At 40.5% G+C, this 21,315-nt stretch overlaps 1 protein-coding gene across 1 annotated transcript; it reads right to left on the bottom strand.

Moving 5' to 3' along the window:
- Positions 1-307: 307 nt before the first annotated feature.
- On the bottom strand, positions 308-20,161 carry LOC133996116 (TGF-beta receptor type-2-like). The gene is made up of 7 exons (XM_062435673.1): positions 19,948-20,161; positions 17,107-17,248; positions 16,036-16,226; positions 12,316-13,091; positions 11,294-11,435; positions 2,791-2,915; positions 308-1,417 (listed from the first exon to the last, which is right to left on the bottom strand). The coding sequence occupies exons 1-7, from the start codon at positions 20,018-20,020 to the stop codon at positions 1,238-1,240; spliced, it is 1,629 nt and encodes a 542-aa protein (XP_062291657.1). The 5' UTR covers positions 20,021-20,161; the 3' UTR covers positions 308-1,237.
- Between the last annotated feature and the right edge of the window lie 1,154 nt (positions 20,162-21,315).

The following is a 21,315-nucleotide window of genomic DNA, read 5'->3' as shown; positions in this document are numbered from 1 at the left end:
TATGTGTAGCCATTTGATTCAACGTTAGAAACATCAAAAATGTTTCTTTATGGAGCTTTTAGTACACTTTTATGTAGGATACTGGATAATAATTGTTATACTTGTAATAATTAGTTATGCATATTGTCACAATGAAACTATACAGACGGCAGTCAGTTTGAAGGCAGTCTAGATTTCCTATCAAAGTGATGGCTTACATTGTATAATGCAGGTCAGTGATGGACAGACACTGACAATCATTTCACAAAAGATGGTCAAAGTATGAAGCATGAGTATGATAGCACTAAAGACACCACTTGATACAATGAATACTGTAACACTTTTATTTATGGCTTTACACTTCTATACAAAAATGAGTTTGATATAATTCCTCTTTCTGTCACAAAATGTCCACAAAAGCAGAAGCAGAAGTGCTTTTGTAGCAGATGGACCGCAACTTTCAGTTTAGACACCGTAACACATGCAGTATCTCTTTTCCCTTTATCCTCCTGGTCTGATTAAGCAGACATTCCTTTTTAGATCGAGGTCTTCTGAGTAATACACATGCACACACACAGTTACTTTTCTCCTTTGTGGCTGATTTTGCTGCCTTTATTTTACAGTTATGATATCAGCTTTCCCTGCAGATTACTGCCTTGGATGAGTTTTCTATTTCTTTGCTGTGGGTAATTTCCATTTCTTGACAGAAGAAATTATGCTCACACCTTGAATCTTATGTCGCATCCAGTCATGTTGACATCTATCCAAGGCCCAAAGGCACCAAGGGAAGCCATTTTATTTTGATATAAATGGACCGTTAATGGGATATTAGTGTTAGTAACAGTCTTAATATTTTTAAATAGCTTTTCCCTGTTCCCTTTTATTTTTCTAAATATATACTGTCCCCTTATTTTTGCATACCTGAAATTTATGGTCAAACAAAAAAGACACTGAATATATACCATTTGGTGTGCATAGATATCTATAAAGTGCAAATAGCATTTGGTTAAAAAGCTTGATAATGCGACATCCCTGTTTGTTTATGACTTGATCCAGTCTCTGAAGTATGTAGAAGAAAAACAAAGTCTAGCTCTGATAACAGTTCTCTTTCTTCTACATGATTTTCCAGTTTGCTCCTCCGTCACACATTTATGACAAATCCATAGCAAACGATGCATCCACTGGAATTTTTTCATTCCAAGCGGCTTGGTTGTAAGTCCTCAGCTGCCCTGGTGGGGGGCAGTGTTTCTGTTGAGCTCTACTTCTCATCCACCACGATGATTTCTTCAGGGATCTTCTCCTCTGAGTTGGAGCGCTCCGACAGCTTGTCCAGGTACTCCATGTCGTCGAAGCGCTCAGCAACACACTGGGCTGTCAAACGGGCCTCCGGGTCGTGGTCCCAGCACTCGTCTATGGAGGCGCACACCAGCTGGATGCCCTGCAGGGGGAGCAGTGGAGCACAGATGTAATCAGTCAATAATACTGACTTGAGGCAAGACTGACAGAATATTATCATGCCCCTCAAGATGAAAGTCTATGAATGTTAATGTTTCTATGTGTTTCCATCTGTGTATCAATCTGTGTCTGTGTAAAAGAAAAAGATGGGGTCATGAATAGAGTACAACACACCAGAAATATAGATGGAAACTCTTGTGAGCAGGTGCACACTGTGTTTGTTTGACTGATTGTTCTGATCCCCTTGCCTACTTTATGATTTGTTTAAACGGAAAAAATCAAGAAGATTGCATGTCAACTTTTTGTGCTAATTAATTAAAAACAGTTTAGGAATATGCACCAATAAAGCGCATGATATATAGGGCCGTAATTTACAATTACTTTCATTATTAATTAATCCGCAGATTATTTTCTCTATACGTCCATTAATTATTTAGTCGATGAAATATTATAAAATACTGAAAAATGGCATTCACAGTTTCTCAGAGGCAACAGTGATGAATTTGCTTGCTTTGTCTGGCTAACCCTAAAATGTGAAGATATTCAATTAACTGTCATATATGAAAAGGAAAAACAGCTTCACATTTATAAATATTTGGCATTTTTCTTGAAAAATGATTGAAGCAATTAACCGATAATCAAAATAACAGCAGATTTTTTTCTGACCGCAGATTAATTGACTAATTGTTGCAGTGGGTTCAGCTTTATTACCTAATGTCCTCACTCTTAACAACTAGTTTTAAGATTTACTTCAGTTTTATTCTTGCATGTTGCATAATCCTAAAGTTACATTTAACCGAATCACCACACACAAACAACTAGGGCCAGGAAGTATTCTAGCATAAAAAACTGTTAACATTGCACACAGTGAAAGAAATGGGAGGGTGAGAAGGCCCAGCGGCTCCTAGCAAATTAATCCAGGCATGTCTGTGCCACACTGTGCACCTGGGGTGAGGAGGTAAGTTTGAACATTTGAAGTCCTCAAATAAGTGCATGTACCAAGAAAATAACACAATATGAGATTAATTGAACTTAAAATCCACCTGCGTTTGCACCTTTGCCTTTCACCAGCATGAAAATAGAGCCAATTATTTTCAAGGTGACTATAATTTATTTCTCAACAGGTATTGAAAGGACTTTCTGAACCTAAATGGTCTTAAAGTAACCTCAACCCACAGGACATCATAAAGTTTTCAAACTGAAGTTAAAATATCAGGTATGTACGTGCGTGCGTGTGTGTGTGTGTGTAGGTGTGTGTGTGTGTGTGTGTGTGTGTGTGTGTGTGTGTGTGTGTGTGTGTGTGTGTGTGTGTGTGTGTGTGTGTGTGTGTGTGTGTGTGTGTGTGTTGCCTCTTACAGGGTGGTTGATCCAGCTGTTTGGGACCTCAGGTCTTCCTCGGTCTCGGAGAACGCTGTCCTTCATGCTCTCTACACATGGGTGCTCCCTCAAGTTCCCAAAGGGTGGCTCGTACTCTTTCACCTCTGCATGCGAACACGCACAAACGAGAGAAAGGAACAAAAAAGTGAGCCTGTGACCTTATCAAAAAGGCGAGCTTTGGTTGTTTTATACCAGCAATAAACTTTCATTCACATTTACTGGAAGATGCAGCTGTGTTGAACAGAGAGGCTAGATCAGATGGCAGTGCCCCACAGCACACACATCAACATCACCTCTCAAAGGATTCAGTGTACGCTCTAAATTAGAAAAAGCAGGTTGCAAACTTTAAATAGCACTGAGGCAGCACAAACAACTAAAGAATCCTGCGCTGCTGATAGAGGGGCCGAAGGGGAGATTTGCTGAAGAGAAACACTTATTATTATCACATTTTTACCCTCAGCATCAATGGGCTTAAAGTATCTCACCAACGCAGCTCTGGCTTTGTGTCAGCTCTCTTACACAACAAAATCCAGAGTGCTTGTCAAAGGCAATTTACCAGTTTTACTCAGGGAAAGATTTCAAAGCGTTGGCGTGGAAGATAAGAGTCTGGAGACTGTGGGTCAAGAGTTTCCAAAGAAAATGTATCTTTACATGAATTAATACTTCCATGGAGTAAAACAACAAATCACATTCCAATTGGCTTTGGAGCGTGGAGCCTTTGTATAAAGAAAACACAAGTTTCAGGGAATCCACCAAGATAAGAGAAGTCTGATGAGGCACATTACTGTGTGAGGAATGTTGAGTGATTAAAAGATGACCAAGGGATGAAATAGCAGTTTGAAAATCACACAAAAGTCCACAAATAACATCTTGACAAAGTGGGAAGAAACTTTCTAACAGCAAACAGAGGAAGACAAAAGAAAATCAGCTTTCTTTCTTTTTTTTTAGGCTGCCTTGAAAACTTTAAATTGACTGTCACTGTTGACTGTAGCTGAACACAATGATGCCTCTCAGATGTGGCATGGATACCTTTTATCCAGATTGGAGTACATTCAGTACGTTGCTTTTGTTCTTTTCTCCAACTGTGCCTGTTTTTACCAGTTAACAGTTCCTTGTTTGTGTCATTATAACGCAATTATGTTACATGATATAAATATTCAAGAAGTCGGAAATGTATAAGGAACTGTGGTTAGCAATGATGATGCCAATCAAATACAATGGAACTGATATTTCTGATGATGATGCAATAAAAAAACTCCCTAGTTGCTATTTATTGTCATAAGCTGTAAACTATAGAGGCTGAGGTCATTGAATCTGTTTCCGTTGTTGCTTCTAGTGCTGTATCCAACTCAGAATTTTATCAGTTGGATTTGACTATTCGATACAAAGATTTGACTATTTGTTCCTTTTTTTAAATTCTTCCATGTAGATATTTCAGAAAATCAGTCAGTGATGATTTTGATCACATTAACATAATCAAATACAAAAGACTCACAGGGGCATATTTTTGAGCATTTAAAAATCAATAAAATGCAGCTGCATGTGATGCTAAATTTAATTGTGGTCTATTTGAATACATACTGCCATACTGTTGAGATACTGTGTGGATTTGTCAGAATAATGAAGCAGACAGCACACATGTATTTGTTTCAATTACATTTAGAGTAAAGACCTTTTCATTTAAATGTTAAAAACAAGGTGTAAATGAAACAGAATTGATGGGAATGGCTGCTATGAAATAACTAACATGTCTTTCTCAACAGGAGGGGACTACTTCTCTATTTCACTTTAAACATAAACTACTAAATCAATCTAGACAAGAATTAATTAAACAAATAAGATTATTTATGACTGGAAAACAAAAATCTGAGTTGACTGAAGAGTCTCAGACAGATAACGTGACTCATTGACTTTCAGGAATCAGCCTTAGTTGCTTTGTTTATCTTTTCTAAGTGTGCAAATCGTACTGATTGTGTAATTAGATGACAACGTATTAAACCAGACTTTAAATACACACAGATTATAATCACAACCTGAATGAAAACTGCATCACAGGTTTGTCCGGTATTTCCCTGTACGTAAATCTGGTCTGCACAGTTTACTTAACTGAGCCAAGCAAACAACAAAGCAGTGCCAGACAGAGTCAACGAGCTCTGGAGTTACTCACCCAGTCTCGAGGCAAACATGTTGTCTCGAGTAAACTGACACATCTTGTATAAAGACTATTGCCAGAATGAAATGAATTAAGGAATGAATTATCACTGTCCTAAGTGTCGATCAGAGTAAAATATTGAAGTAGACCAAACACGTCAGAGCGGTTTCATTTCTCTATGTTGAAAAGCAGCTTACAGGCCGTCATGAATCCTCCAGACAAGGAATTGGAGGCTTCTGGGAAATGTAACTCTTTTCAAAGGCTGAAATGTCCTATTTTTTTGCAAGAACAGTTCCTCTGCCTTGGTGTAAAAACTTTAACACATCCCCACCCAACTATCAGTCAATATTTAAGATCAAAGGAGACAGATATTTCTTTTTGTTTTGACAGGTTAAAGGGAGAGTATAAGTGCGTGCTAGACTGCAAATCCACTATGTAAACTGTTGGGCAAACATGTTTATGTGTTCATCCACAAACAATGGGCCCAAAAATATATGAAATCATACTACTGAGCACTTTGCAGTGTAAACAAAACCTCGTATTCCTGCACAGAAAGATTGACCAATCCTCTAAAAGGAAAGATGTTTTTTTAATACAGGCAAACCTTAAATTAAACTCTGAACTAGCAAAAGCTTTTGAAAACACAACACAGGGCGAGTGAGGAATGCTGTGGTTTGCAGAAGTCACACACTGCATATTGACAAGATTTCTGCAAAGCAATACAGTATAACAAGTTCAGCACAGTAACTGTGGTGAACTTACACTATGTATCCTACGACAGCTGACATGTAGTGATGTGAAATTTGCAATGCAAGCACAAATTTCATCCTTAATGTCTATTTTTCATGCCAGGTGTCAGGCATGTCTGAGAATCTGCAGCCAGGAGAAATTCAGTTAAAATGAGAACCGCAAAGTAGGGAGACTTTTCAATTAGTGTCACCCTTCAGGAGCTGTACATCCATGACAGCATTATCAAGTCTCTATAGCTAATGACTGTCTGCCCTCAGCAATGTCTTCCATACAATGGCCAAACGCTGTGCTACATATTGATATATCGACAATTAACTTGTTATATTTAGTTAGAAATGCTCAGTTATAGCAGCAAGCTAAAACAAAAAGGGGAGAAATACTTAAACTATCTTAAAGTTGCAAGCACACATTTGAAATGTCGTTTGATATACTTGTCCTGCTAACAATTCAAGTTAGCATTCTGTTCAATTATGCTCAACAAAGCATAAATAAGGAAAAAAACGAACAGAAATCCTTTCACCTAAACACATAAATAATGCAGAAAAACAGATCCAAACAGAGTCTCAACATGCACGTGGTAATAAATTAGTAATGTGATCACAGTAACTTTGTCTGTTTCCCAAAAGTCTATCTGCGACTGTTACGACACAAATCCACTCCCTGCCTTCTCTGCTGGTTTTCATTAGGCTGCGGTGGCTGTCACACTTGTTTTGTGTTCTTCGCAGGTTGTAAAAGTCATTTAGTACAGATCAACACACACATACACACACATATCATGCATGAACGTTATGCATTAGCAGAGCTTACTCTTGGAAATATGGCATCAACTCATAGTCTTACACTACTATTAACTATAACTGACACATGCTTTAACCTTCACCTAACCCCATTAAAGTAGACCAAAACCATTTTAGCTCATGCTGGATGCAACTTCACTGAAACCAAATTGGACACACACATTTTTATCCCCAGTCAAGTGGTTTCAAGTCCAAAAGTTGTCCTCAAAAGAGGATTAAGTCCCCCCCCTTCCTCCCCCCTCTCCACACACAGACACATTAACAGACTGTTGGTATAAAGCATTAAGCTCTGCCTGTCTGTAAAAGTGCAATCAATAGAAGAAGTGCAACAACACAGCCTGAGTAATTTGAGGTTTTGATGAATCTCAGTGGTCTTGGTCTGATCACTAATGAAGGATGTTTTTGTATTTTTGGGAGCATGAATAAGTGAATAAGTCGGTGTATGTGTGTGTGCCAGCATGCAAATATCTATATAGTATCCATGAGCGAAAATGTGGGTTTACATGCTAGAATGATGAATATGGGCATGCGTGCCAACTGATGGGCTACCATGATCATGTTACTGTTATGAGTCTGCCATCCAGCAGGAGTTAAGTTCCTAAGTGAAAAGTTAGAACATGTGTTTCCATATTGAAAGTGTATTTTCAGGATGTGAAGATGTTTTAAGACTTCAAGCGTATCACAAAAATACTTGCAATGTGGTTTTTTTTCACTGAGTGAGAAGTTTGCACAGAAGTAGTAAGAAGTTTGCACAGTTATCCTTTTTAGGACATTGCATTGTGGACAGCCAAACAAAAAACCATACCCTAATCCTAACTAACTCATGTGTAACCCTAACCTTAACCTAACATCAATTCACACCTTACCCCCAACATTACCCAGGACCTCAGAAATGACCTTTTCCCTCATTAGAACTGGGCTTTGGTCCCCATGAGGAATGCTGGTCCCAACAAGATTGGTGTTTATAAAAAGGTCCCCATGAGGTAACAAAAATGTGCACGCGCACACACACACACACACACACGCACACACATACAGTATATACAGTACACATCAGGCTTTCAGGCCCTCCAGTCCTGAAGGGGCTGATCGTCTGACATCTGGAAAGCAGCTGCCATAACCTCTCCTCCTCTTCAGTCTAGCCCAACCTTTCCCTCTAGGGACTAAAGGCATTTCTCTGTCTGCAGCTCCATGTTCAACGCCACTCCACTATTATCCCCCTACTTAGCCCCACCCGCCTGAGGAACGCCCTCATAGTCTTTCCAAGCCCTAAATCTGGACTGGCTAAATTATACAGGAGAGACATTTTAGGCAACGGAGGCAGAGATAAAAAGGCCTGAGCCTCCAATCCAACTTTTCCTTCTCTCGAAAGAGTGCTTATCATGCCATTTCCCTCTCACTCTAACTCTTCCTCTGCCTTTGTAGTCTGTGAAGATAAAGAAAGCAAAGTGATGGCTCATAGCTGGTTGTCTGGCGTTGTCGACGGCTGTGTTCTCCTCGCTTGGCAGATCTCAGATCAGACCACGGCCCCAGGAACTGTGACAGAGTGGCTATGTGGCTGCCTGCCACTGAGAGCTGATCAGAGATCGTTGATCAGACATCTGTCTTCCACAGACGCACAAATACACACAGGTGGCATCTTAGACAAGAGGCAAGGAGGGCTTTACCCCAGTCATTATAACGATGCCCTGAGATGTGTCACTCTAAATGTGTGTGTGTTTGTGTGTGTGTGTGTGTGTGTGTGTGTGTGCGCATGTGTTCATATTTTGTCTCAAGGGAGGTGACTTCTCAGCGTGTCATGAGTGACTCACAGACCTCCAGTTATAATTTGGCAACTGCAGGAAAAACAGGAGACTAGCAGCATGAAAGCATGGAGCTCTTTAAGTGTACTTTATAAACAGATCAGAGACCAGCAGCATGAAAGCATGAAACTCTTAAACTGCTCTCTGTAAACACATCAGTTTTACTCTCATGGTGCTCTGATTTCAGAATCAATACCAGATCTCTGCCAGCGTACTATTCTACAGGGTTTTTTTTTTTGTTGAGCTGCCAGTGAAGCAAAACCAAATTACTGCATCTCATTTGCACAGCTTATTCTTTCCACCTTCCTCAGGGTCTATCAAGGGAGGACGTTGGCTGTGTTTATACAACATTTTAGCCTTTCAGTATGATGAGAACGTCTCTTTAAGTTTTGGGCCTTAATGAACCTAAGATTTCACCCCTCCGCTCATCACATGCCAAGTGCAGAAGAGGAAAAAGGGGATAGAGATATACAGAGAAACACATGAGCTCAACCCAAGCAGCTTCTGTCTATGATCTCTATTCTGGTCCATGGGTGGGACAGGATCCCCTCTGCTTCCCCTCTCTCCAGTAAATCTACACTAGTCCGTCCTCATTGTCTGTCTGTGCCGGCATGAGTAAAGCTGGATGGCTGTCTACGGTGCTGCGGTGCAGTGGGAGAGTAATTAACTGCCGCCTCACCTGCCTCAGGGAAGGAGGAAAAAGGGAGACAGAGAAAAAGCCAGACAGACAGTAAGGGGGTGGGGGGGGAGTGAAGAGAAGTTGAGACTGTCAAGTTTATAAGCAGAGAATGACAGAGTGTTTCTGTGCAAAGATATTCAGTGTTTAAATGTTCCAAAAATAATATTTGCTTCTTTTTACACTTTTTGAGATCTCAGTGCAAAGTATGCAAGTGAAAGTAGGATGTAAGAAATGAATGAAAGGGATAGGATGGTAGGAGGATGTGCGGAATGAATCACGCTGTTGTCCCTTAAATCCCTCAAGAGGAAATCAAGAAAAGCCACATTAACATCTGTCCAGTGAGCCTGAATTAATTTAGTCCATCACTACTAACATGTGTCTGGTCCACTCTCAAAAGACAGTACCCACAAAACATCCTCATACAAAGAAGACATCCATACTTACAAAGTTAACTTCAAACACACACACACGCACACACATGCACACACACAAAAAATAGTCTGTCTTGGGACTGCGCTCTTTGCAAAACAGGAAATAGTCTATTTTCTTTTCAAACATGTACCCACAGGGCACACATATTATTGCTGCTGGGAAGGAAAAGCAAGGGGGATTGTGGGTCCCTTGGCCATGTTTTTGTCTTCACAGGGCTCTTGGGCAGCGTAACCCTACGATACACTTCTCCACACCCCGAGGAGATGACAGGGGCAAAACAGGCATTTATGTCCAAAACCAGTTTTCAATCACTGCTCTGACACAATAGAGACAGGACCAGTCACAGAAATAAGTCGGTCCACAGAGACACTTAGGGGAAGTGAAAACAAATGACTGAGTGTCGACATGAAATACTGCCCCGTAGTTTTCTTTCAGATAATAACCCATTTCTATTATTTGCACATATCCTGGCCTTGTTTTTGTTACAGAATGACAAACAGAAAAAAATAGTACATTAGTAAAGTGGAGGCTGATCCTTGAGACTTCTACAAGATAGATTGTGCTCTTGACACACACAGATTTGGTTCCCACAGTGATTAATGGGATGTGAACGACACACACACATATAAGCCCCGTTACACAATGTCACACGTCCATGTGAACTCAAGGTGGAGTTGGTCACTGCACTCCTAATTGGTAAAGTCGTCAATGTGCTTGTATTCCTCAGAGGTCAAATGAGCTGTGGAGGCAATTTTTGTTTTTACTGTATTTCTAAGAATACTTACACAGGCTCCAAAGGGAATTTCATCAATCAGTGCTTGTATTGATTTCCTTTAAAACGCAACAACCCAGGCTAATCTCTAATTTACCAAGGAAAACCTAGTTGTCTCTATTATTAACTAAAGGTCACAGTGATGTTTACTGTGTGTACACTGGGGGGCATGATGTTACTGGTCCAGCACAAATAATCAATCATAATATAAAAAAAAGACAAACTCAGGTGGGTGCTGAGAGCAGAAAGGTTCCATATTGATTAAAGGAATAGTTCTACACTTTGAGATATACGCTTATTCTCGCCAAGAGTTTGGCGAGAAGATCGAAACCACTCTCATAGTTGTCAAGTTGTGGTTGTACGGGGGGTTATGTGCTGGACAACTTCTCGGCCAGAAGTCTCCACAGGCTCACTGGCAACCTCATGGCGACGACAAGACCAAGACCACAAAATTGTTGTTTATACTCTTTTCTTTTTGTACAAAACAAACATATAAAATATGAAATAAAAAGATATAAAATGTTAGTTAGAGAGCTTCAGAAGTGTTAGTAGGTGAATTTGGTGAGATTTGAACAGGGCTAGGCTAGCTGTTTGCCCCTGTTTCTACTCTTCATGCTAAGCTAAGCTAATTTTCTCCTGGCTGTAGCCTCAAATTTAATTGAAGACAGTTGTGAGAGTGCTCTTGATCTTCTCATCTAACGCTCAGCGAGAATGTGGAACATATTTCCAAAAATGTCAAACTTCTTCTTTTAAGGAGTCCATCTTCATGAGGCTGTTTCAGTGTCTACTGTATATCTAATGTAGTTTTTTTTTAAACAAATGAATAATTCATTTACTGCTTAATTTATCAGTTTATAAATTGCTCAACCTAAAAAGATAAAATATTTTAATACGGTTTCAGTGGAGGTTTGATATCTCATGGTCCAAATGCTGTTTTGCATAAGTATGATGAAACTATTTGATGAAACTATTATTTCATTCAAAACTACTGCATTAACTATCACATTCAGAGCCTAACTTCACAGCTCTTCTCTGTCTTTGATCAAAACAGCATTTCACTCAATAGTCGTCGTATTTGTGTGTCTGATCGTGTCTTACCTCCAATAGCGCTACACCTGGAGATGATCTCCCACAGTACGAGAGCCATGGAGTAAACGTCGGCCTGTTTGAAAGACTCAATGTTTTCCAGGTTGATTCTGGACTCCAAGACCTCTGGAGCCATGTACCTGGCTGTTCCCACCTGTGACCAAAGCAGTTAAAATGTAAAATGTTATTTAAATCCTTGATAACACCGACAGCAACTGTAAGGGAGTGTATAACATTTTTTTATGTGGCCTCAACATTGTGCAACAGCTAAGGCGAGCCGGTAAACCATGACATTTTCAAGCAATTACAGTAATGCATTTTCACAATTAAATGGGAGTTGTTGCGAAAATCTCAGGCTAAGTACACAATCTTCACAGTAGCAGTCATTTACCTGCCTTGATCAAGTGGACAGGTGGTAATTTTGTGGTGTATTAAGATGTCACATTGACATTTATTTAAATCAAAACATATTTAATGTTTAAAATAATTGGAAAAACAAACTCAGAGCTCAACAACACATCGCTCGTCATAACACAATTACCACCTCAGAAAATGTGTTCGCTGCTGCTTCCTTTCGAATGCATTAAGAACATTACAATGCATTAGATGTGCTGAGCAGCAAAGGATGATGCCTTTTCATAATGAGTCATTTTCAACTGCCTGAAACAGCTCTGGCCTGTTGCATCAGTAGAAATGAGTCCATTAAGAATCAAATAAGCCGGTTTGTGTTGTGACTATAATAGACTGACAATCTAAGCTCACCTACAGAGCTATTTCTATCAGCACCGCCCATCTGTGGCCAAGATATAGAGAAGGCCAGATGTTAAGAGATGGTGTCCCTGAGCGATGAGGAAGAATGATCAGAAATGAAAAGTTTGATTGATAGCAAGGCTCTTTTCAGGGTCTGATAAATGTCATTGAAGAAATAAATGGCCATGTCTAGTGTAGAGACTTTCTTTTTTTTTAATCTCTGAGGGGATCAAGAACCAAGTGAATCCAAATAAAACTTCATATTTAGGATTAGAGGGATTTACCTGCCCACTGTTGGCCAGCTCATCCACAGACAGAGTGTTGTCCAGGCGAAGTGCGAGGCCAAAGTCACACAGGCAGCAGGTCAGGTCACTTTTCACTAGTATGTTGGAGCTCTTAATGTCCCTGTGTGCGATAGGCACCTTATAGCGACCGCATGTGGTGTGGTCACTGTGAAGGTGTGCCAGTCCACGGGCGAGCGAACCCCCGAGGAGCCACAGGTCGTGCCAGTTGATAATATGGTGAATCAAGTACTCCTGAAGGTTTCCTCTTGGCTGGTAAGCTGTAATCAGCCAGTACTGTCTCTGCACTTTCCTCTCCTCTGCTGTCAGGAAATGAAGCACATTGTCATGTCTCAGGTCTGCGTCAGAGAATATTTCCTTCTCATTCTTCCAGGAGGCGTACTCCTCGTATGAGAACATCTTAACAGCCACAGTCTCAAAGCCCTGCTCCTCACTGACTGAGGAGCCCTGCTTCAGCTTGGCTTTGTAAACTTCTGCAAAGCGTCCTTTTCCAACCTGGACGTCCAGTTCGATGGGCAGCAGCTCAGTATTATGGTTGAGGTTGTTGGCGTGAGTGGAGCTGCTGTCCGAACCTTCGTCATCTATCATGATGGCGCGACCGTCGCTGAAGTCCATCGGAAGGCCTTTCTTGCGTCTGGAGCTGGCTCTGCGCTGGAGGTAGACCCGATAACAGTAGAAAGAAGTGATGACGAGGACGGCCATAACCAGAAGTGGAACCAGGCTCACTAAGATGACAGCCACCACCTGGGAGTCCATGTCTGAGAGACCAAAAAGGCAAAAGCTTAGGTATAAAATGTCAGGACAAGGAGACGAGAGATTCTATCTTCCTTTTGTATTTTTCTCTCTGCTCTGTGAGTGATCTCAGCTCTTTAAAGACACTGTATTTTCCTCTTGTGCTTTTTTGGAACTGTCATAAACAGGAAACGATTTGTCTGCTCTAATAAAAAAATATAAAACTGAATTTTTGTCTCTGCAGATTATATAAACATCTAGCCAAGTGTAAAGTAATATTGTCTGAACAGCGGAGGAACCTGACCCTCCCCTGTGGAATGTCTATAAGCATCAGAATGCTAAAGTTAGAGACTTGGCCATAAATGCAAACCGCTCGAAAACCATGACCCAGTCAACCACATATTGTGTCTCTTTATAGTTTATATCTTCTTATAATTTGGGAGGTGCTGTGTCTGGGAGCTACGGTTTTGGCAAAGAGCGAAAGTTTATGCTTGTGCTGTGTTTATGGTCCAGTTTCTAAAGCTGCAGCCGTAAAAGAAGACCTATAAAAAAAAGTACTTCTCCAGACACAACATACAAAATGAGAAAAGCTTCGGTTTGATGAGTTCTAAATTTAATCATTTACATGTCGTCTTGTCTTGCTGTTCTGAGTAAGTGCTGCGCATGTATTTCCAGTTTAAAATTCACAGCTTCTACTGACCTTAATTTCAAATCTAGTTAAAGTTTGTGGTTGCATAGTGCGAGTTAGAAATAGGTTTCACCCAGAAATGTGTTTACTATATACGAGGCCAGATGGATGAATTCAAAACCCAATGAATTTAACTTTAGAAGCTAGACGTGAGAAGCAGAGGTGGTAGAAAAAAGGAGGAGGACGAACCTAGCTGACTCCTCAGTCAAGCTCTCTGGTTCCCTCTTTTTTTTTTTCCTAAACAGGAAACCACATGTCTGAAATCCTCAACATGGCCTCAGCCAGTTTGTTTTGATTTTCGCAGAGTGAGAAACTATTCCTCACAACAAACCTGTCACTGTGCCTCCTCCTGGCCTCTCTCAGACAGTTTGGGTCAGAGCCTCACTTCTAGTATGAAATATTGAACATTCAGAAGAATATGTGGTAGAGGTATTGTCAATATGACGACTGTGCCGCTGGTTAAACCACTTTAATTTAACTTTTGCCTCAGGTCCTACCCATGTTTTAGTTTTTAAGTTTTGTTTGTAAACTTAATGAATATTAAAATTGTATTACACAATGGTTTGATGTATTTTATGTATAATGTCTGATTGATTCAACCAGGCACTTTTGCACTTCAATCTGCACTTCAACTATCATCTTTCTTGCTCTAGTTTTAAGTCTTAGTCCCCAACTAAGATACTGTCCATGTAGGAGTAAGAGGCAACTGTGCACCTGAAACCACAACTGATATAAAATGTTTAATACATATACAGATTGAATCATCACTAAACGTTAATTAAACTATTTAAAAGATTTGTTGTTTGTCTAGCATCACATTTCTAGGTCTCCTTTTTACTGTTATTGGTATTTTAGTCATTTTTATGACTGTATTCCTGATATGGTAAAAAAAAACAACCTGTTAGCCCACAGGGAACTAGATGTTAAACAGGGTTTACTGTCACCATGGCAACATGAGCATATTAAAACTGGTGTATGATAAAAGTATTTCCTCTAATTCTATTTAGTACTGAATTTAATGTTTATTGCACTGTACTAGAATTAATGAGAACCCTTTTTTCAGAGGCGGTGAACACTAGACTATGTTGAGTTGTTCCTTTTCTACATATTTACTGTACAGGTATTTTTCATTTCTACTGAAGCTCCTTTATTACAACACTGTCCTGTTTTAGTCAGTTTGCACAGACATTCTCTAGAGTGAGCGAATGTATTTCCATGACGTGGTCTGTACTGTGCAGATGCTTTCAATTTGGCTCTCTGTGCAGAGCCAGGTCTCGGAAATGTACCTCGGTGTTATTATTGCCTGGATGCTGTAGTCAAAATACATCTGATTCCAGGTCCAGTGTTGTAACTGGAGCCTATAAGCCAGTGTCTGCAAAAGCTGTTTGTAATCATGTATCTGGAGAACATTACAGTGCACACGTGTTAGCATTCACGCGCGAGGCCTTACATGACAAGCCGATAGGAGCTGGCATAATAATAATATTAGGTCGACCATGACTATGACGTTACCGTGTTATGTTGTACAGATGTATGAACCATAAAGTCACACTTCTTACATGCTTAATGCAGTGCTGCTGTATTATTGCTCCACTGTGAACAGGAAAGTACTGATGCAAGATATGTGCAGTAGTAAGAGACTTATGTAACTGTGTAAAGCTGCACTAATCAGTGTTTTTTTATATTAACAATGAATGACTACAACTGACTACTGGCTTGTTATCACCAACCCACAGAGAATTATCACCAGACTGTGCAGTTTCCCTCACTTTCTCCGGAGCATTTTAGTGTCTTAGCTTTTTTAGTTTTGTTTCACTCTCCTACTTAAATCACTTCTTAAAATTATTTTTTAAAACCTTTTATCAATGTCAACCCTCTGTTTTATTCTAACAGATTCAATATGTTTCATCATTTATTTCACTCTTTTTTTTATCTTATTTAATTGTTGCACTTTTGTATTCTGTTTCATTTTCTGTACTTTTATTTGCCTGAATGTATTTAATCATTGTGCTGAATTGTTTTATCTGAATCTTCTCATGTAAAACACTTTTGAGTGCTGTATAGATAAAGTTAATTATTATAATTGTTATAGTTGAGCATTTTGCAGCTAAGCAACAGATATTTCCTTCACGGGTTGGTGGAGACCAGATCAGAGCTAAATGGAGAGTGTATATTGGACATATATTTGTCATATCTCCAGAAACACAACAAATGAATGCTAATGTTGCTCCGTATGTGCTGGATGTGTGAATAATTGATCAATTATTGCTGCTTCAACTTACAGGGGTTAAAGAAGATTTTCTCATTGCACTCATCCTCACTGCAGGAGCAGATGAAGAACTGTGAACCCATGCCCTTTCTTTCTTTCATCTCACACTTGCTGTTGTTGTAATCCTCCAGGACCAGGCCGTACAGCTTGTGAGCTGGGTTGTGGCAGACTGTATCAAAGGTGACATTGTCATCTTTCTTCCTCCTTAGAAAGGGAAAACACACAGAAAATATCACAGTTTATCGAGTTCGATTTGTAGTCTTTATTCATGACCCTTTTGGAGGGTTTTAAGATAGCTGTATTATCAAGCCACAAAGTGATGATGGCAGGTGTGCAGTTGTGCAAACAATGCAATATTTCAGCCGTACAGTGATAAAGTAGTGACTGTAAATGGCATATTTGTCTCTTTCAGCAGTCCACAGTCTCAGCATTATGTAAATCACTACAACTCAGAGTTCATGTTTACAAACAGCAAGATTTTGAGATATCATTACAAACAGGAGACAAGGGAAAAACCTGAACTTGCACAAATATACATATTTAAATTTCACTTCCCTGCTGAGCAATGTTGCCGGCTTGGTTATGAGGAACATTTTAAAGAGGTGCTGCTGTCCTTGTGCCATTAGCTTTCTGCTAACCTCAGCTCATAACATGCTAATATAATGAGAAACAGCGGTGCAGCCTTAAGCTTTTAACACCAACAGAAATCTGCTTCCTGCAGCTTCCTGCTGCTTCTCACATTCAGAGTCAGATTCAGTGTGGATGGGTGGTTAGACATGATGTGCTGTCATAATCCAGCCAACTGTCTTCTCCAGAACGCTGACTGACAAAGTGTACAAAGGTCATTTCAAGGAAGAATTTTTTAGGGCTTCAGGAAAGAAACTATGCCAAGTCTGACTCATAAAGGCGAGTCCACTGTGGCCTCATTTCCTCCGTTATTTGTTTGAATATGTAGTATGACAGTATGACAATAAGTGAATGCTCATTTCACTATAATTATACTTCACTATACCTAAATAACTATTACTTGATGGGAATGTAGTTTGGAAATACAGGTTTCATGTTTGGACTAGTGGACACTTACCAAATACTGACACACACATCGTCATCATGTGGGCAAATGGACGTGATGTCACAATCCACCTTGCAGCTTCCTTTACCATTGCAGTTGGTGGGTCGTACGTCACAGAACTTGCACAGCCTTTTTAGCTTCATTATAGATGCCTCTGGAGAAAGAGAGAGCAAATGAGAGAAGAAAGACGGTTAAATCTACCCTGTAAAAACATAAAACAGACTCAAGCCCATTACTTTGTGTGCAATTGGATACTTAATGTATTGTTTAAACAGTCAAAAGTCATTTGAAATCAAATTGACTCAGAGATGCAAAACACTTTCATCATGATCAACAACAGGGACATAAATGATAGTTATTTGCATGAAAAGCTAGACAAAAATTCATTTCATTAAAGAGTGCATGTCTTTTGGAATCTGCTTGTAAGTAGAAGCAGATATTCAACATAACCACAAGAAAATCTGGACTATTTCTTCCTAGAGGGCTGGACAGATTTTCCCCCTGTGAAGTCTGAACAATAACAGCAGCGCTCAGTGGCATCCACCTCCTTTGGTCTTGTTCAGACTTGACTTTGCCGGCAGGCAGACCCATACCAGTGAGACAGACAGGATTGTGTGATGAGTGCCTGTGGGTTTGATAATCATCTAAGGAGACAACTGCCAGACAGACAAGAACAACAAACAAAGGAAACACGAATGCATCTCCTTGCTGAGGAGTCTCTAATTTGTCAAGCCAATGAGTCGACTCCCCGTCTTAAAAGGTGTTGTGCCAACTCTGTTCATGAATATAAAAGAAAAAAAAAGATGCCATTATGTATCAGTGCCGATGAATGTCTTCAGAGAGAAAAGACATGTGTGTGTGTGTGTGTGTGTGTGTGTGTGTGTGTGTGCGTGTGTGTCTATGCGTAGGTGAATATTTGTATTCTGTAGAAATTCTCTAACTGCACTGAGTAGCTTGCCCTCATCATGAGCAAAGGCTATCACTGATGGAAATGAGATAGACAGCATGCTTCTGTTTGGCAGAGGAAAGAGAGACGGAACAACAAAGAAGGTGAACAATCCCTTTGCTCCTCTCTGATTTTCTTTTTCCAACAAGGGAGTGTTCTCTTCACCAACACTACCATCACATAAAAAGTAAGAGTGGAAAGTGGATCATGTGGCTGTAAAAGCTAGAGGTCATTCTAAAAGAAGATTTTCCAGCATCAATCTAGACTCAGTAGTGGAAACATCATCAGAGAAAAATGTCTTTTACAGAGAACCACACTGGATTTTTTTGGATCAAGAGGTGCTATGTAAGGCCAAATTGTCAGAAGATGTTATCGATAAGACCACTTGCTGCAAATCTATTGAGTAAACAGAGGAGAAGAGGGTGAAAAAGAGTTTCAGAACTGCCGATCTTTGGTTGTTAGTTTATAGTGAGAAGCGAAGGACAAACTGAAATCAAAGTAGCCTAAACAGGACAACAAAGGAAGATGAAGTATGCAACAGCAGTTGCTTCTGTTTAACCACATAACCACACTTCAGACGATGTGCACAGGAAGTTGAACCTGCTCCTCGCACGAGAATATGTAACTTGTTACCAAACCAAGGAAAGTGGGTTAATTTGCTTTAACATACTGTAGGTGGTAAACAAACAGGTGCAGTGTATCTGTAGTAGTAGCTGTGGGTGGAAGATGGCAATGACAACACTTTGTTTCAATCACATGACCACAAAGTCATACGTTTAACACTGGGAAGTGTAAGTGAAAGTAGACATTTCGACAGTGTCAGCCATGATGAAGTCTGCTCAGTGTCTGTTTGCAACTGACCGACTTCACACTGACTTGAGAAAAATGTGCTGCGTGTGCGTGTGTGTGTGTGTGGGTGAGCTCTTAACTTGGCACAAAAAGCCTACTGTGTCATTTCACCCAATCAGCAGGATGGCGTTTGACCAGCGGCTTGCAGCAACAGAAATACTGTACAACCTGCAGCGTGAAAGTGCAGCAAATGGAGAGCACCATACAGTGCATCAATGGCATCCTGTTCCTGCAGCTTCTCAGACACTGCCAGAGTGACATACTTTCACAAGAACCTAGCAGGATATTGCAGACGGATATTGCTTTCTGCCTGCGTCTTAAAGCAAAGGAGCTCTCTGACAAATAAAAACATCCACATATTAGACTTGAACTCCAGAATAACGTACTTGACAGTGCAATTTAAAACTTTGCCCAGCGGGGGTGGTGAGGTGTTTTGAAGTAAATCAGCAGTGATGGGATAGTCCATGCCTGAGTGCTGGTGGTGGGAAGGGTGGCTGAGCCGGAGTAATTATATCATTAGAGCAACTCCTCTGAAAGAGCATGTCATTTAAACCCAGGAGGCGGGCTATATGGAAGGGATGAATGGTAGTAATTGTCACCCAGGGCTACATATAATTGCAGAGAGGGGGAAAGAGGATTAGGAACAGCCAAAGCCACTTGGTGCCGCTGGGACTGAGTCAGAGACAGTGGAAGGTAAAAACTCTGTCTTCCTCAGGGGGGGCTGCACATCAAAAGATGGAGAAGGGGAGCTTTAAGGGGTGTTAAGTACAACAGGTGATAGCCTAAAAGAGATTAATGTATTCATGCACACATACATTAATATAAGACAAACAAGTTGGGTAAAAAAGGCATTTAGAGCTCCTCAGTTTGGTAGTTTATGTTGTTTTAATGAAATGTAAGCCTATGTAAACTAACAAAATAATCATTATTTCACAAGCATTCATAAAAGACGCATTTGGTTTACATTGTAGCGCTCGTTAACGCCTTATCAACGTCAATGAAATGACTTCTGCGGAGCTCTGACAACTTTTTTTGCACCGGTGTAAAGTTGAACTCACCCGCCTCCTCGAGCAGAACACAACCAAAGAGTATCGTTCCACACCAAAAAGCGGAAAACCGAAGTAGCTCCATTTAGAAACGGACTATACGCTCCTCTCTTTCTCATTAATTGACCGAAACTTTGACAACGACGTTAATATCCAAAGAGACTCCGCAGAACTTTCTTCTTGGTCCGCCTGTTGCTCCTTCACAGCTCCGGGTAGAGGCAGCAGAGTAAACACACACCAGGCAGGACTTGCCCTATATGACTCACAGTCTCACACAGTATGTGGACTTTTCATGAAACAGGAAATCTTCAGAGGGGTTGGACAGTTTTTTTTTTTTTCCTTCTTCTTCTTGTACTTCTTCTTCTTCTTCTTTTACTCAGTCGGGCTCCTGTGGCTCACAAAGTCTTGAACCATGTCATTAAGAGGCTGAAAACCCAGCAGAGTAAGACTTGAAATGACATGTTCAGAAATAGCTTAACCAGAAGTTTCACCTATAGGCTTAAGGCGTATGCAAACACCCGCCCCCCCTCCTCCTATTCACTTCAGTGTATTCTCACCTTTCAGATCTTATTTAGAGTCTCTCATCTCTCTTTTATTTAATCTGTGGCCCAGCTCAGCTCATTTTATCACAGAATTATAATTTTTACACACTTAGCAGCACGCTGGAGTCATTTAGGTGTCCATTTCAAGTCACTAAATTACATTGCATGTTTTTCCTGGAGAGGTTCCAGGCTCAAAGTTAATCAAGTATGACATAAGAGGTGGTGAGAGTCACTCCATATCTCATAGTGTTGGTTTTTATTGAAGACACACAGAGGTTAAGTCCACTATAACACCCATAAATTACCCGTCTATTGCCGGGGCTTTTCAGACATGTGTTTTTGCTCTGCATACTCGAGCCGTGATGTCAGGTTTCAGTGCTGACCCCGTGACCTCGGAGCTTATAACTCTCCACACAGGACATCCACTCCTCCTTACGCCATCAGCTCACTGTGCTTTATTAACTGCTCTCATATTGCTTTTGTTGAGCCAGTTTTTAGTGTAGAACATTTTTTATGTGTGAGGATACAAATGTGGGAGACAGATTTTACCTACCTGTGTTTCCACATGTTTGGGAGATTTCTTTTAGCCCATTCAACTGACCGTATTTCACTTGTGGCTCAGGGGTCGGTGTGGTCGGTTGGGTGTGTGCATGTGTGTTTGCTCAAGTTTTGTATGCCAGGCAGGCATTCAGCACTGCAAGATGGGGTCCAAGCCACAAGGTGGAGATCCGACAGCGCTGTGAGCCCAAAACGGTCATTCCCTGCTGACCTCAGCACATGTGGGATCCCAGAGGGTCACATAGACGTCCTCCTCGCTGACCACAACACCCAAACAAAC

This window comes from Scomber scombrus, chromosome 16 (genome assembly GCF_963691925.1).
Source record: "Scomber scombrus chromosome 16, fScoSco1.1, whole genome shotgun sequence".
Taxonomy (NCBI): Eukaryota; Metazoa; Chordata; class Actinopteri; order Scombriformes; family Scombridae; genus Scomber; species Scomber scombrus.
Note: the sequence above shows the minus strand (reverse complement) of the source record. Positions and strands in the feature narration are given on the sequence as shown.